We start from the raw sequence: 17707 nt of genomic DNA, 5'->3' as shown, positions 1-17707 counted from the left end.
ACTGTATAATCAAATGCTCATGTACCCTAAAGAGTAATTACCGTATTTTTCGGACTATAACTCGCAGTTTTTTTTCGTAGTTTGGCTGGGGGTGCGACTTATACTCAGGAGTGACTTATGTGTGAAATTATTAACAGATTATTATATCATTTCACATGTTATTTTGGTGTTTTGGAGTGACACTGATGGTTTGGTAAACTTGTTAGCATGTTCTTTATGCTATAGTTATCTGAATAACTTTTAATAGCTATAGTGGGGAGAACAAGTATTTGATACACTGTCAATGGGTTTTCCCATTGGCAGTGTATCAAATACTTGTTCTCCCCACCGTATGTTATGTTAACATACCGGCCTCATTCGCATTTCGTTGTTCATGCATCATGTAATATTATCATACTGTACACTTATTCAGCATGTTGTTCTCTATTGTATTTTTATTTTAACTTGCCTTTCAAGATGACATAACTGTTCTATGTGTTGGATTTTATCAAGTAAATTTCCCAAAAATGCGACTTATACTCTCGTGCGACTTATATATGTTTTTTTCCTCTTTGTTGGGCATTTTATGGCTGGTGGGACTTATACTCATGTGCGACTTATAGTCCGAAAAATACGGTAAGTCAAAAATACCTTTGTTTTACTTTGGATACAAATTTGCGCATGCGTGCGCAGTCAAAGACTGTATACATACATTTCCACGGGTCTGCATTATATAATTATTTTTATTATTATTTTTAAACCATTTTTTTTGCGTTTTTATTGTTTGATTATTTGTTTGATTTAAAACATTTTTTTTTAATAAAACTGAATTTTTCTATCCAGACGGAGGAGACACACTTTAAATATATTAAAGTGACATAGGCACCTTTGAGTGAACTTTGAGTAAAATTTATGTATCTCGAGGCCGGGCCGAGTGTCCTCTTTTTTTGGAAATCAAAACATGGTCGCTCTCGGGTTACAGCTTTACAAACTGTCAAAAGTGAAGGAAGTAAAAGCTTCAAAAAGCACAATTGCCTTGTTTGCTGTTTGTAAAGCTGAACAACTTCACGTTTAGTGAGGAAAGAACACGTCATATTAATAAACAATAAGATACTGTGAGGTACAATAAGGTACTGTTTATGAGACTAAAAAATAAAAATAAAAACCAACTGGGGACAAAATGGCGGAGGAGATTCCGGCGTCATAAAGTTGAAATTACACAACTCAAGTACGTCGTAACCCGGACATTACCTGTATAAAATATTCTCTTTGGTTGCGGCAGGAAGCCTTAATTCACATTCATATCACGGTTCCGGCAAGACAAACAAATGGAGTGGGAAGCAATGCGTACCATTCCGGCATTCTTCTGGTCGAAGAGCTGATCACCAGCAGTCAGTGCATCCCAATTCTGCTGCCTGATTAGCTCTTTCACCTCTTCGTTGGGAAGGTTGATGCGGTAGTTGAAGTCTCCGCACCAGAAAACATAGTCGTGAGAGTAGAGCAGCCGACCCTATGGGGAGATGAAGGGCCCAGGTCAAATAGCAAAAAGGTCTATGGCTGTCAATGAACGAGATCTTTGCATGGGTGCTAGCTCCTACCATGGGGAAAGTGAGTTTGCGCGTGATCTCATTGTAGTCATCGTTCCTCTCCTTGACCTGCGACTGTCCCGCCGCAAAGTGTGAGCACACGAAGCAAATGCTGGTGGTGTGGAAAAGCAGCCGGATGGCCACACCCCCTTTGTTCCCTGTGGCGCCGCCCATGCCCGTTTTCACCGTGTCCACCGCAACGTCCCTGCAATGGCGGCAAGTGTCAAAATCTCCGAATGGACTCACGGCGAGTGCGAAAGGTTGGGCGGCGGTACCTAATGAAGGGTGCGTGCTGCGGGCGGATGAAGACAAACAAGCACACGCCCACTAGCTGCTCCGACGCCAGCAACACGTATTTGTGGTCACGCGAGATGTTCTTCTGCAGTTCGGCGGCCCACAGCTTCTGGTTGGTGGTACTGTCGGGACATTAGGAAAGATCAGAACATTGCAGAATTAGAGGACATTTTGGCTTCAAAATTCATGAAAAAATATGCCTTTCTGCAAGTCAATTTCCAGAAACTGCAAATTTTAGTATTTTTTTCGTGGACTATTTCAAATTATAAAATATACGCTCAAGCTTGTGTTTACCTGGCGCTGACGATGTTTCCTGCGTTCAACTCAACCATTTCCTCAAAGCCAATGGCAAATATATCCACAGGGTTGGCTTTGCTCTCTGTAAGTAGAAGGGAAAAAGACACGATAGTAGATCAGAAGAAACATAACTTCCATCCGGACTGATCTGGGCACCTTGGAAGTCGGGGTGTCCGGCGATCTTGGGCGCGTCCAACAGCCAGTCATTCAGAGTCTGGTTGCGGAAGGCGATGCTGCGGAACTGCTTGCCGCCGTTGACATTCCACGTGCCCACGCAGACCCGGATTTGCTTGGGCCGTGTGTACTTGCGGTGGTTCTGACACATGCCAAGAAGAACCCTGGGGGAGGCTGAGGAAAAGGGCAAAAGCACAAACATTTGTCAATAGATTCTATTGAAGAAAATAACTACAACAACTGATGATGGGCGATGCATCCACTTTCAATGTGTGAAAATGATTTAACACAAGGGGCAATGAGAAAACAAACAAAAAAAAACATGTAAAATGGCATTCAAGCTGACATATGTAAAAAAAATTACAGGCAGAATTTTATTTATTTATTTTTTTACATTTTATTATTATTTTGTTTTTGTTTGCTATTGAAAATTGATTTTGGGCAATATTACAGAAAAAGTACATTTTTAGGGAAAACAAGCACAAGTGTGCCCAACCATAATGTACTACAAGCTGAAGGTTGTGCGCGCATGCCTTCTACTGGCTAGCTTACAACTTGGAGGCAAAGAAGTCAACAATAAGTCCGCAATTATTCAGCCCTGACACAAAAATATCAAAAATCGGGCACGGAGTATTGATATAGACTGGCCCATGTTATATACCCACGAAGTTTCAAGACAATTGGTTCACGAATGATGGAAGAGTAGGGCTTCAAAGCAACAACAGCAACAACCTGAGTGGCGACTGGACAGACCTTGAGCTAATAAAAAAGTGACCTTTTTTGAAAGTGAGAGGTAAGTATGTGTGGGGAACTAATTGGTCACCAGATGGATGTCATCTGGGTTTACCTGGAAACGTTTGTACGCACATGATTTTTAAAAATTTTATTGTTAGCATATATTCCTAACAATATTAATGAATAATTTTTGATTGATTGATGATTTTACAACACTGTACGGGTGTGCGTTGGTCCTCATGGGAAATGCAGTCTTCCTTAAGGCAAAACACTACCGCTTTTTTCCACCGGCATCACTAAAATCGACCAAAACTGAAAAGTTACCAAGTGTTGCTTGAAGCCAATACAGCTAAAAGTTGGTAATTTTTCACCTAAATCAAGAAAATTGCTTCCTAATAAGAACATTTCTGAAAAACAAGCTTTTCTTAAGATTAAATATACAAATGTATTGCTTAAAATAAATCTGTTAAGATTATTTTGAGCTAGCTAATTTTCATATTACTTGAAGCACTGGTAGATAATTTCACTTTATTGTAGTATATTTATGCTGAAAACAAGGGATTTAACTAGTTTTAAGGAGTTGTGTTTTTGCAGTGTAATTCTATTCCCATGGAATGTACTGCCATTGGCGTCTTTTTGAGTGGAAAGCTGAAATACACTTTGGATTCACATTTGCTTCACAGATACAGCCTGTCAGACATATCTTCGCATTACCCGTACTTTACAATGACTCTGTGACTAGTCTTTGATAGTCATAGAACTGATTTTTTAAGAGAAAGTTGCAGAAAAAAACTGATTATGTTTGGCTACAGCAAAAAAGTGAGTTCTTTAATTATTACTTATTAAAAATGTCAACTGCTATGAATTGTGGGGGTAAGTGTGATACGTTTCATTGAAACATCCAGTGAGCATTAGGTAACAGTGGAGGACATTATCCACTTCAATTTGGTTACCTGACTGTAAGACAGGCTCCGTGACTTACAGAGCGCAGCGTGGAGAGAAAGAAGAAAAAGCCACGTTAGCTCTAAGCACACACTAACCAGGACAGACCATCTCATGGCAAAATAAATGTTCCTTTGAATTACCGTAGAGGCTGGATGTGGTGAGCAAGGCCCGCGCTTTGTCGGCCAGGTCGCTGTTGAGCGTAGAGCCTAGACGCAGGATGTCAATAGCCTCCTGTTTGGAGCTATCAAAGAAGTTGTTCTGGATGGTCCTGGTCACTGAGCGGGCGCCGTCTTTTAGCTTTCCGCCCTGGAATAAATACATTTGATTTGACGGTGGACCCATAACAGTCAGTGCGGCGAATAGATTTTTTGCTCCATTTAACACAATGGTACCTTCCCAATACATTTAATAGGAGGAAAATAACACCAAACAAAAATGCTCTAAAAGTGCCTTGAGTTTATGAAAATGCCATTTTTCAAAAGCCAGGTGTTCAGTGCAAATTGAACAAATGATCACCTCATCTCAAATTGCATGATTGACGATAGGTATGGAGGACCAGCAGAGCCCAATTTGATTAAATAAGTATGTCATTAAAATTGAAATGAATACTAAAATAAATGCAAATTGATTACATAAACAATATACATTTAAAGAAATTACAGTAAATTTACATATTAATAAAAACGTTGAAATCAAGTGAACGTTAAAAAAATCAAATAACATTTTAATGACACATTATTTACTTATGGATTTATTAATTTAATTTGAGCACTCCTATTCCTCCGTAAGTGAATGGGAAACATTGCCAAAAAAGAACCCCTTCAACATTTAAGACGATCAGAAGTTTTCACCAAAAGAGATAAAAATATTCCTTAAAACCAATCTAAACCACAGAAGAAGTAAAGCCACTCATCCCATCCAGTCAGGAAAAGCACAACCAAGGGTTCGGGGAAAATAATAAAAAGAGTGGGAAGCTCAAGCGTCAACTTACCGCACACACGGAACATTCCGGAAGGAGGCAGAAAGAGACAGCAGAGTTACAACAGCACGCAGTACATACATACTACACACAGCAATATGCTATTCTTTCAATAAAACCGCATGTAGAACTAAAGCGCTGCGGCACCTTGGCCTTGCCGTCCAGGGCGCCGGTGCCAGCGTAGATCTTGCTGATCGAGTCGCCGTTGCTCGACCACATGGTCCGGAAGACTTCCTGGAAGCGGGCCACTAGCTGAGGTTTCTCCGTCAGCCCCATTTCCTCCAGCTGCTTCGCCAGTATCTGAGACGCAGATGCAATACCATCAATGAAAACTGGACACCATTGGAGTAAAATTTTCATGAGGACGCTACTCCACCTCCAGGGCAAAGAAAGCTTGGACACTGTTGGTTCTGTCCAAACAGTCCAGGCAATTTGTCCTGACGGTGCCACACTGGCTCCTAGAAAGAACACACACAAGTGTTGAGGGTAGGAATGTGACAAAATATCCAAATGGTGATATATTGTGACACTTTGTATTCTTTAAGTCAAGGGTCCCCAACCGCCAGGCTGCGGACCGGTACCGGTCCGTGGCCTATTTCCTACCGGACCGCACATAAATAATAATTTATTAACGACTGCATTCTGGCCAAATTAACTTTGGCGTGCGCCCCTTAACACACCAATATCCCTGTCTACTCTAGATTCAATACTACAGGATAGCATGTCGTCATAGAAATCCATTGATTGGACTGCTAGCACTACATCTTGTTTTGTATATCTATGTGCGCTTGTCCATGATAATGATGTATGACGTAGGGAGGGCGCATCACATTTGTTCCCGGAAATAATTAGCCCCCACACTAGAATGACTGAAAAACAGACGTAATATGACAGATTTTTAACGGGGAAAAAGGAACCCAACGAGCCAGAAGATGAGCCTACAACCTCGAAGAAAACATAATCTATACTACTTCCAAACACTAAAGACCCACGAACTGCAAAGGAGTGGATTTGTGACCCGTATGTGAATAAACCGAGTGATTCGAGCATGTCTGTGCAACTGAAATATCAGCTTGTAGAGATCGCAAATCACGGCGACCTTAAACATACATTTGAGATAACAACTCTACCCAGGTTCTGGATTAAAGTCATTTCGGAATATCCTGACATCACTAGGAGAGCACTGAAAGCTGTGCTACAATTTCCACCATCGTATCTTTGTGAAGCGGGCTTCTCTCACTCTCCCATCTCGGGACCATCTCATCTCAACGAAACAAGCTCAGGCCTCCCACTTATTCAGCGGGTGAGTTGTATTTTCCCTGCACTTAACACGACGGGGCTAAAAACAAATGTTATTGTATATTTGCTGTATTTTTCTGCCGCACATTGGCGGTGTTCTGACAAATTTGGCATGCGCGTAACGTTAAAAATGACCGCAAATGCAGCGATTCCAAAGTACACACTACAAACTTTCTTTAAAGAAAGGAATATTACCTTATGTTTGCCATGTTACCTGCACACAACAACTGCACGCAGCTCTCTCACTTAACGACTTCGCCGTGTCGTTAAGCATTAATTTACGCCATTTTCGTGTTGCACATGTATGTTTATGATGTAAATAGTTTTTTAGCACTGTTGGATAACATTGAGAGTCCAACTGAATATTAAAGAGGGCTTTTTTCACCGCCACAAAAGCTTTGGGAGTAAATTTTTTAAGGGTGCAAAATTTGACAGAACACCAGTCCGTGAAAAAAAAGACTCAAATCACACCGGTCCGTGGTGCAAAAAAGGTTGGGGACCCCTGCTTTAAGTCATCGATTAATCTATCGATTAGTTACTTCGAATAATCAAGTAATCTCGTTTCGAACATTTAATACATTGCAGAATAAATTTTGGGAGATGTACAACAAAGAAGCAAGTGTTTATGCATACATTCGTTCATTCGTTGCCACCCTCCCAGTTCAAATGGATTGGACCTGTACTAGTGATAAAGTCATTCTAAATCGCAGCAGAAGGATGAAAAGAGCTTGTTCGTCTGTTTATTACTTATATAGTAAAATATCGTAAAATTATTTATTGACCCATGTATCGATAATTTTTATATCAATATATTGTGAGATTATCGTTACTGTGAGCCTTGTATCGCAAATCGTATTGTGAGGTACCAAGAGGTTCCCACCACTAGTTACAGGTGGAGTTGACATTCAAACACATTAAAACATGTAGAACTATGAATGCCTTAATTTCGTCACCTCGTAATGCCCCTCTCTCCTGAGTAGTAGAAGAATCCACACTCTTCCAGGAACTTGCCGAGCTGCGGCTTCAGCACACTGTGCAGCTTCTCTGCCTTTCCGCCCCGCACATTCTGGTGGTAGTCGAAGTTGACCATCTTGACGGACGTGGCATGCTCCGACGCTTTCAGGTGACTCTGGGAAGAATGGTCCAAATGGATTGCACATCAAGCCTCGTCAATGGCAGTAAATAATGATGTTTGACTCTCACCTGAAAGGCTTTGCTGAGCATGTGTTCTCCTTCTTTACTGCCGAGCAGATTGATGATCACCTGTTTGCCGTACAGCCTTTTCAAGGCAGTAAAGTGCCTGAAAGACAGAAGATAACAAAACCTGTCTGAAGAGACGCAGAACGTAAGCCATTTTATGCTCAGTCATTTCTATTCTATCTTTAAGGCGAAGTTAAAATCCTTTGTTTTCCCGAGAATTTGATATTGCACCTTACGTATGAAATCTGGTTGTGCTTAATGACTTTGAACATATTTTGTATTGTATTGGACACGATTATACTGCTCCTGTATAACCGATAAATAAAACTATCAAACAAATTTATTACTTAATCAGTAAAACAACAAAAACAATGTTAAAAGTTAAAGAACAAATGACAAAATGCAGTACATTGATGCACTAATGCGCCTTATACAGTATTTTCTGGTTTACAAGTCACACTTTTCTTCATAGTTTGGCTGGGCGTATACTCAGTTGCGACTTATACAGTGGGGCAAATAAGTATTTAGTCAAACACCAATTGTGCAAGTTGTCCTACTTGAAAAGATTAGAGAGGCCTGTAATTGTCAACATGGGTAAACCTCAACCATGACAGACAGAATGTGGAAAAAAAAAACAGAAAATCACAGTTTGATTTTTAAATAATTTATTTCCAAATTAGAGTGGAAAATAAGTATTTGGTCACCAACAAACAAGCAAGATTTCTGGCTGTCAAAGAGGTCTAACTTCTTCTAACGAGCTCTAACGAGGTCCAACGAGGCTCCACTCGTTACCTGTATTAATGGCACCTGTTTTAACTCATTATCGGTATAAAAGACTCCTGTCCACAACCTCTGTCAGTCACACTTCAAACTCCACTATGGCCAAGACCAAAGAGCTGTCGAAGGACACCAGAGACAAAATTGTAGACCTGCACCAGGCTAGGAAGACTGAATCTGCAATAGGTAAAACGCTTGGTGTAAAGAAATCAACTGTGGGAGCAATTATTAGAAAATGGAAGACATACAAGACCACTGATAATCTCCCTCGATCTGGGGCTCCATGCAAGATCTCACCCCCTGGCCTCAAAATGATAACAAGAACAGTGAGCAAAAATCCCAGAACCACACGGGGGGACCTAGTGAATGACCTACAGAGAGCTGGGAACACAGTAACAAAGGCTACTATCAGTAACACAATGCACCGCCAGGGACTCAAATCCTACACTGCCAAACGTGTCCCACTGCTGAAGAAAGTACACGTCCAGGCCAGTCTGCGGTTCCCTAGAGAGCATTTGGATGATCCAGAAGAGGACTGGGAGAATGTGTTATGGTCAGATGAAACCAAAATAGAACTTTTTGGTAGCAACACAGGTTCCTGTGTTTGGAGGAGAAAGAATACTGAATTGCATCCGAAGAACACCATACCCACTGTGAAGTATGGGGGTGGAAACATCATGCTTTGGGGTTGTTTTTCTGCAAAGGGACCAGGACGACTGATCTGTGTAAAGGAAAGAATGAATGGGGCCATGTATCGAGAGATTTTGAGTGAAAATCTCCTTCCATCAGCAAGGGCATTGAAGATGAGATGTGGCTGGGTCTTTCAGCATGAGAATGATCTCAAACACACAGCCAGGGCAACAAAGGAGTGGCTTCGTAAGAAGCATTTCAAGGTCCTGGAGTGGCCTAGCCAGTCTCCAGATTTCAACCCCATAGAAAATCTGTGGAGGGAGTTGAAAGTCCGTGTTGCCCAACGACAGCCCCAAAACATCACTGCTCTAGAGGAGGAGATCTGCATGGAGGAATGGGCCAAAATACCAGCAACAGTGTGTGAAAAGCTTGTGAAGAGTTAAAGAAAACGTTTGTCCTCCGTTACTGCCAACAAAGGGTACATAACAAAGTATTGAGATGAACTTTTGGTATTGACCAAATACTTATGTTCCCCCATGATTTGCAAATAAATTCTTTAAAAATCAATGTGATTTTCTGTTTTTTTTCCCCACATTCTGTCTCTCATGGTTGAGGTTTACCCATGTTGACAATTACAGGCCTCTCTAATATTTTCAAGCGGGAGAACTTGCACAATTAGTGGTTGACTAAATACTTATTTGCCCCATGGTATACTCCTGTATACTCCGGTGAGACATGTTTTTTTCCTTCTTCATTGTGCATTTTGGCTGGTGCGACTTATACTCTGGTGCCACTTAGTCTAAAAATATAGTAATCAGGTGCGCCTTATGGATGAAAATAAACTTCTTTATTGATGGTACACCCTGCAGTCCGAAAAATACAGTATTTTTCTTTGACCAATTGCTACCAAACGTCCATTTGCTAGGCTTGTCATCACCCTTCTTTGTTTTTCTTTGAATTCAGTCGTGTGAGATTAGTCACACTTGTCTTACATGGTAGTCAGCGACCGCTCGACACTGATAGAGCATCCACAAAAATTGATAAGCTTGGAAGCGTGCAAGGTGTGGCGCAGAGATTAGGAAGAGGAACACAAAATGTCTGCTAGCAGCTAGAAAGAGCTTTGACAACACAAGGCCAACGAATTTGACTTGTAGGCTGTTAGCTCGGCTATCTCATCGAACGCTACTCCGTCCTTCGCGATGCGGATGATAAATGGGTACAAAAGTACCTTTCAAAGGCCGGCGCGTTTGCTTCAAATCCTCGGGAGAGTTTGACGCGGTGAGAGCCAACCTGTGAGGTAGACACAGCAAGAGGGATGCATCAGTACAGACAATATGTGAGCATTTAGGAGCAAAGTAGGGTGTTTGTGCAAAGACCTCAAGAGTGGCACAGGGTATATAGGACTCAGGAGCACTAAACTAGCATCTTCTACCTCCACCAAGGAATGTTTGAATTGTTTCATTTGTTATCAGGTCAACACAAAAATGACTCCAAACATTGGGTCCAGATTAACATTACATTTATGAAATATGTTTAACTGGATTGAATGAAAATGTAGGATGTTAAAACCTTTGAGGCACAATTTAAATGATCGTTTTGAAGGTTAATGAATGTCATCATTTAAAAAAAAAAAAAAAAAAAAAGGATTTAAGATCAGCACAGGTTTTGAGTTTACAGTGGTCTGAAAAAGTATCTGAACCTTTTGGAATTTCTCACAGTTTTGCATAAAATCACCATCAAATGTGATCTGATCTTTGTCAAAATCACACAGATGAAAATACAGTGTCTGCTTTAACTAAAACCATCCAAACATTTATAGGTTTTCACATTTTAATTAGGATAGCATGCAAAAAATTAAAGAAGGGGGGGAATAAGTGAACCCTCTAACTAAAGGAGACTTAAAGAGCAATTAAAACCAATTTTTACCAAACAATTTACGCCAGGTGTGTGCCCGATCACTGATGAGTGGTTTAAAGCTGCTCTACTCACTATAAAACACACACATGGTAAGAATTGTCTTGATGAAAAGCGTTGTCTGATGTGCATCATGGCTCGGTCAAAAGAGCTGTCAGACAACCTGCGATCAAGGATTGTTGATTTGTATGAAGCTGGGAAAGGATCAAAAACAATCTCTAAAAGTCTGGATGTTCATCAATCGACAGTCAAATAGGTTGTCTACAAACGGAGAGAGATTTTGGCACTGTTGCTTCTCTCCCAGGGAGTGGCTGTCCACCAAAGAGGATGCCAAGAGTTCAGCGCAGAATACTCAGTGAGGTAAAAAAGAACCCTAGAGTGTCTGCTACAGACTTACAGAAATCACTGGCGCAGTCCAATATCTCTGTGTACACATCAATGTTATGTAAAACTATGGCCATGAATGGTTTTCATGGGAGGACTCCACAGAGAATTTGGAGAAAAAAAAATGTTGCTCGATTAATGTTTGCAAAAGGCACTTAGACACTCCACAGACGTTTTGGCAAAATATTTTGTGGACTGATGAAACCAAAGTTGAATTGTTTAGGAGTAACACACAATGTCATGTGTGGAGGAAAAAGGGAATAGCTCAACAACATCAACACCTCATCCCCACCGTGAAGCATGGTGGGGGGAGCATCATGATTTGGGATCGTTTTGCTAACTCAGGGCCTGGACAACTTGCAATCATTAATGGAAGGATTAATTTAAAGGTTTTTTCAGGATGTTTTACAGGAAAACTTGAGGCTGTCTGTAAGACGGTTAAAGTTAAAAAGAGGATGGATGCTGCAACAAGACAATAATCCAAAACACAGTGGTAAATCAACTTCAGAATGGTTTCATAAGAACAAAATACACGTTCTGGAGCGGCCAAGTCAAAGTCCAGACTTGAACCCCACTGAGATCCTGTGGCATGACCTCAAGACAGCGATTCATTCAAGACATCCCAGGAATCTGACCGAACTACAGCAGTTTTGTAGAGAAGAATGGGCCTAGATTAGTCATGATTGATGTACCACACTGATCTGCAGCAACAGGAAGGGTCTGGTTGAAGTTATTGTTGCCAAAGGGGGGGGGGGGGGGGGGGGGCACAAAATATGAAATGTGATGGTCAGTGTTGGGCACGTTACTTTAAAAAAGTAATTAGTTACATTACTCATTATTTCTTCCAAAAAGTAACAGTTAGTAATTGAATTACTCTATAGTAAAAGAAACTAGTTACCAGGGAAAGTAACAATTTCCGTTACTTTAAAAATAACTTGTTGTATGTCAAAGAATTTGAAATTTTCTGAGCAGTATTCGAGTCAGTGGAATAGAGAAGAACAGACAGGTAGTTAACTTGTTACATAAAAGAACTTGTTGTATGTCAAAGAATTTGAAATTTTCTGAGCAGTATTCGAGTCAGTGGAATAGAGAAGAACAGACAGGTAGTTAACTTGTTAGGTGCTTCAGCAGATTTGAATTGCTTACCACAGATGTCGACAAAAGCTTTGCCCCGGGACATAAATTACACATTACATGCAGGTTATTTCCTTTAATTTCGATAAACTTGAAATAGTGTCTATATCTCCACCTCTTAAAGGACAATTTTTCTTCTGACTGCTCTGCCATCCCGACCCTGTGCATCTGTTTTGCGTGTGTGTTTGCCGCACGCGCTGTTCTGGTTTGCTTGTGAAATTACCGGCTCTGATTGGCTTACGACGACACACGACTCTAACCCTCAGCCAATCACAATCACTTCCATCGCATCTCTCGAGGGGCTGCATTCAGGTAGGCTAGTTTCCCGACAATTCACGTCACCTTCAAAGCGTCTGCCGTCCTCAAGATGGAAGCAGAATTATTGCTGGCTGACAGTGGGAGATGGGAACGAGGCTAGCATCAGGTGTAGCAAACACAGAAACGTTACCAAACTTTGGAAAGCATTGTCTAATTGAATGAGCAGGGACAAACAGCTTGGAGTCAGAAGTACGTGCGCTATTCTCGAACCTGAACGCACCCCAAGTCTTGGATGACAAATCAACAGAGCAGAGAGTCGACTCGACACGGCTGGTTGTTTTTTCAATTTTATTCAGAGTAAGTAAAGCACCACTTTTGACCGTCAGTAACGGTAACGGCGTTGTAACGGCGGAAAAAGTAATTAGTTAGATTACCCCGTTACTGAAAAAATAACGCCGTTACGTAACGGCGTTACTCCAAACACTGGTGATGGTTCACTTACTTATTTCCCCCTTTTGTCATTGTTTGCATACTATCCTTATTAAAATATGAAAACCTATAAATGTTTGGGTGGTTTTAGTTAAAGCAGACACTGTTTTTTTCATCTTTGTGATTTTGACAAAGATCAGATTACATTTGATGGTCATTTTCAGCAGAAATCTGAGAAATTCCCAAAGGTTCAGATACTTTTTCATACCACTGTCGACAGTAAAGCTTCATGTTCCATTGATTCATCTCAAATGTGATCACATGCTAGCTTGCTCACCTGTTTTTATTACATTGTATTATTACTATATTTTCCACTTTATTTTATTTTTTTACACATTTTCTTATATTGGTGTATTACTATATTCTATTGTTTAAAGGTAAAGTCTATGGATTTTCACAACATTTTTGACTTTGAAATTAATTTCCTCCATTTTGGAAAAAGCTGGAATCCACTTTGCTGTTTGGTGACTCATTGTAAAGCTTAACAGGAATTCAGCAGGTTTCTGCTTGTCATCTTAGCAAAGATTCTTTTTTTTCCCTCCGCCCTCTTCTCTTCCTAAAGATGTCCTCCAGATTTTTGGGGGGTCGTATGACAAGGTGTAGCACTCTTCGTTTTGTCACCACTTCCTGTTGGTGTCGCCTGGCATGTTACATATTTAATAACTTCCTGCTATCCTATTCGCCCCCGAGCCATTCTCATTTCTTGCGAGTTGAGCAATATGCAATTTTAACTACTGATACGACCAACTTGTGAATGTTTCTTCTGCAAAGCTAAGGAAGAGGAAATTGGTGGCAAAAGCAGGAAGCACTAACATAAAGCGTCTGAAAACAAGCCCCGGTTGTCCGCCACCTTTGTTTGCTTTTGAGTTAGTGGCCGGCATGTAACTGAAGGCGGACTATTAAATGAAAGGGAAGCGCTATGCGCTGGGGGATGTTTTCAGACCAGGCTCTCACCTGACCAAAGATGTCGGGGAGCTGAGGAAAACAGAAAGATGCCCTTTACCCATTGCTGACTCCACCAACAGTGAGCCTCGCCTTAAAAAACTCCATCATGCTGTGCAATGTCAAATAAAAGAAAAAAAGTGTTGTCTCCATGTAGTTGGCTGATTTAAAGTGTTAAAGAATAACAGCAGGATTTTCCTCCCATTTGCTGTAAACTCAATGGCCAATTCAAGCCAATCATAGGCTCAAAGATAGTCATTTGTATAAAAGGGTTTTACAATTGACTGCAATTGCCAGCGATAGACGTCCAATCCAGTTGGAGTGGGAGTTAATATGGATTGGATGTATCATCATCATCAATGGATTTGATTGGCTTGACAAAGCACAGATTCCCTAAAAGAGTGCGCCCAAAACCACCAATAGCGCATCAAGCAGCAAAATAAAAACAGCCTTATACCAAGTGCAGGTTGTCATCGTGTCGATTTGGTTGCCGATTGTCGTTGAGGTGCAACAAAACCCCCTTAAGGGACTTTTTCTGAACAGAGTACGAAAACGGGTTAAACGGCAACGTCTGGGTGCCGACGCGGAGTCAAACGCGACATTCCTAATTGAATTTATCAGAGAGACTGAGGTCTCATTCACATGTGGGCGCTTTCAGCCGTTTCTGCTTTCCTTTACCTGCTTTTCCTTTGCTTTCTTACCTGGATCCCTGGCTGCTCCCAAAACAGCGGAATAGAGCCACGGATCTGGATGAACGACGACACTCTGTCATCCAGAAAGATGGCCTGTTGGATGCCAGCATAAGGTCAAATCAAACACTCCAAAAAGGACAACAAACTGGAGCTTGGTGAAAGGATGGCGATACTGTACTTGAAGTATATCACAATAAACTAAAGTACGTTTTCTAATAATTTGTTCAGCAATTACACAGAATGGCCTGTGGAAGTCTTGGATTCAAGAAACCAGAGGTTTCTTAAGTGTGCAAACTCTATGTATAATTACAGTGCATAAATAAAACAAGGAAATTTAATTAATAAATTTTGTTAACAGACACCAAATTAGCCTGTTGTTCTCCATTTTTGTAATATTACTTGAATGAATATTAGTGTTAGGTCTTTGATGAAATATAAAATCCCCGAAAAAAGTTTAATTTAACTCCAGTGTCACTTAATTTTTTTTTTCCTATTCATTGAGCATCTTTTGGTAGCGCAACTTATAGACCCTACTCACGTGACGTCACAGCCACGCCCCCGCGCCATGTTGTCCGTATACTCGTCATGTTAATGCATTAGCGCTTCGTAAATTCCTCCTATTATGGCGTGTTTTTCTGCTCGTTAACATTAATAATCAAAATGGTGAAGTCGTGTGTGGCGGTCGGTTGCCAAAACAGAGAAGATAGACGGAGAGACTTGAAGTTTTACCGTATTCCGAGAGACCCGGAGAGGAGACCGAGATTGACTGCTGCAATTCGACGATAAAACTGGGCTCCAAACGACTACCGCAGATTATGTAGTAGTCATTTTATATCTGGTAAGATGCATTTAATATATATTTAGAGGGTTTTGGGCTGACAATCCACAATTAAGATCATTGCTAGGCTAATCGCCGACAACATACACTCAGACGTTGTGAATGAACTACCTGAAAATATATAATTATAAGGGGATAATCAGACAGTTGTCATACAATTAATTTACAATTTCACTATTGAGGTCAAAAGCCAAAAAATAAATTCAACTAGGGACAATCTGGAGTAGTGCTATCGCACTTCATATTTATTACATATTATATATGTATGTAGTGAGAGTGCTATCGCTAAACCATATAAACATTAAAAGCCCTAGCTCCATTGACAAATGACATGAAATACATTAGACTTGACAGTAGATGTTAGCAAGAACAAAAGATTTTGAATTGAAAATTTCGTAACTCACCTTCCGAGCACAAGATTCCTGCCGAATTTTTGTGTACGAGGACCTGTTTCACCCAACCAGCAACGTAGCATTTATAAGCCTCCAAGCTCTTAAAGTTTTTCAAACTTTCGTGAGAATAGGCTGATTTTGTGTGGACAAGATAGTTGTAAATATCAGGGTCAGGCAAAGATGGCGAAGACAACGGGTCAAAAAACATCGATTTAGGCATCAAATACGGATCTGGCGAATGGATAAACTGAAGCTTTTCCACGTAACGCCTTTTATGCAATGCATCCAATGAGTTTACAGCGTCAGATAACACCGGGGTTTCCATGAATTGCTCTATAACTTGCACGACTAATTGAAAACAATGAGAATAGGTCTAAAAAATAGGTACAATATGGCGGCCGGATACAGCGACACGTCATTTTGTGACGTAGGTGAGTAGGGTCTATACTCCGGTGTAACTTATCCTCTAAAAAATATGACACCTCAAATGTGAATACAAGTTAGCTCTCAATGGGCAGATTACTAATTACCACCCAAACAAGATGCAATTAGCTAAAGATGAAACACAGAGACAGACATTCTGGTCAGTATAAAGTCAACAGAAAGTAAGCCCTTCTGCGGTAAATAGATAACCATCGCGCAAACAAAGTTTGCACTTTGGCAGGACGTGAAAGAGGAAACATAGAAGCAGATGAGATGACCGCCCTCCCAAGCGTGTACACGTCACGATCGACTTGGGAATGATGCACGGGTGTTTGGCGCTCACCTGCTCAGTCTCCACGAAGTTAGCCACCTGTCCATCGTCGTTGGCGCCGCGCACGTTGAAACGGGTGCCAGCACGCTCCGAGCTGAGGCGGGAGAAGATGCAGGCCTTGGCTTGCTTGTGTCCGGCGTAGATGGTGCGGATCTCTACACCACCGCACATCAGCCTCAGCAGCCAGTCGTCGCAGTTGACGCCGTAATGCTTCAGGTGGAGGTGCAGGGACTGATTCCTAAAAAATAAGGAAAAAAAGATTTTAAAAAAATAACAGTCTGCTTAGCACCAGATTGACATGACAACTCCTACCAGAAGAAGCGGTTGTCCGTGGTGTCCTCTAGGATACGGCGACGCGCATTGAGGCTGAGGTCCATGCTGATGCCCGAGGCTGACCAAGCGAAGTAGAAGTGGCCCGAGTTGAGCACCTTACGCACCTCGCCGATGCGCTCCTCGTCGCCAGGGTCATTCTTTAGCGACACAAAGTCTGTTTGCGTCACCCGAAACACCTCTGACTCCTGCACTTTGCCCACCGAGCTGCAGCCCGTCACCACCACCAGGCTGTGGAGCATGGAGTCACCTGCCGGACACAAACAGGGGGACCCTTTTGAAAGCCCCATGAACAGAATTTGCTGCCTTTTTAATGTGTGTAAAACATTCTTTTAATAAACGATGTCACCACTTCATTGTGAAGAATTTCAATTATCACAAAGAGGTTTATTATTTGTGTACAAAGATTTTCGCCTTGTTGTGTAGGGGTGTGACAAAATATCGAAATGGTGATATATCATGATTAGGACTTTCAAAATTATAATTTTTTTAATTAATTATGTTAAAATATTTGACGCATTTAACGCTCATGCCCTGCTCAAACAAATTAAAATGACAGCACAGTGTCATGTCCATTTGTTACTTGTGTTTTTTGGTGTTTCGTCGCCCTCTGCTGGCGCCTGGGTGCGACTGATTTTATGGGTTTCAGCACCATGAGCATTGTGTAATTATTGACATCAACAAT

General features: G+C 41.1%; 1 protein-coding gene across 5 annotated transcripts in view; it reads right to left on the bottom strand.

The window, feature by feature from the left end:
- Positions 1 to 17707, bottom strand: part of synj1 (synaptojanin 1) — a 29072-nt gene that overhangs the window by 8777 nt on the left and 2588 nt on the right. For 2 of the 5 annotated variants that reach the window (XM_057821056.1, XM_057821059.1), the window contains exons 4-18: positions 17005 to 17272; positions 16705 to 16930; positions 14718 to 14801; positions 10124 to 10185; positions 7492 to 7588; positions 7242 to 7417; positions 5366 to 5447; positions 5137 to 5289; positions 4151 to 4316; positions 4019 to 4042; positions 2313 to 2504; positions 2154 to 2238; positions 1841 to 1981; positions 1578 to 1770; positions 1331 to 1489 (exon numbers count right to left, since the gene is read on the bottom strand). In XM_057821056.1, coding sequence (XP_057677039.1) covers positions 1331 to 1489; positions 1578 to 1770; positions 1841 to 1981; positions 2154 to 2238; positions 2313 to 2504; positions 4019 to 4042; positions 4151 to 4316; positions 5137 to 5289; positions 5366 to 5447; positions 7242 to 7417; positions 7492 to 7588; positions 10124 to 10185; positions 14718 to 14801; positions 16705 to 16930; positions 17005 to 17272 — 2108 coding nt within the window. Of the gene's footprint in view, positions 1 to 1330; positions 1490 to 1577; positions 1771 to 1840; positions 1982 to 2153; positions 2239 to 2312; positions 2505 to 4018; positions 4043 to 4150; positions 4317 to 5136; positions 5290 to 5365; positions 5448 to 7241; positions 7418 to 7491; positions 7589 to 10123; positions 10186 to 14473; positions 14552 to 14717; positions 14802 to 16704; positions 16931 to 17004; positions 17273 to 17707 lie in introns of all 5 variants that reach the window. The other 3 variants (XM_057821055.1, XM_057821057.1, XM_057821058.1) reach the window with 3 other exon arrangements.

This window comes from Corythoichthys intestinalis, chromosome 18 (genome assembly GCF_030265065.1).
Source record: "Corythoichthys intestinalis isolate RoL2023-P3 chromosome 18, ASM3026506v1, whole genome shotgun sequence".
Classification (NCBI taxonomy): domain Eukaryota; kingdom Metazoa; phylum Chordata; class Actinopteri; order Syngnathiformes; family Syngnathidae; genus Corythoichthys; species Corythoichthys intestinalis.
Note: the sequence above shows the minus strand (reverse complement) of the source record. Positions and strands in the feature narration are given on the sequence as shown.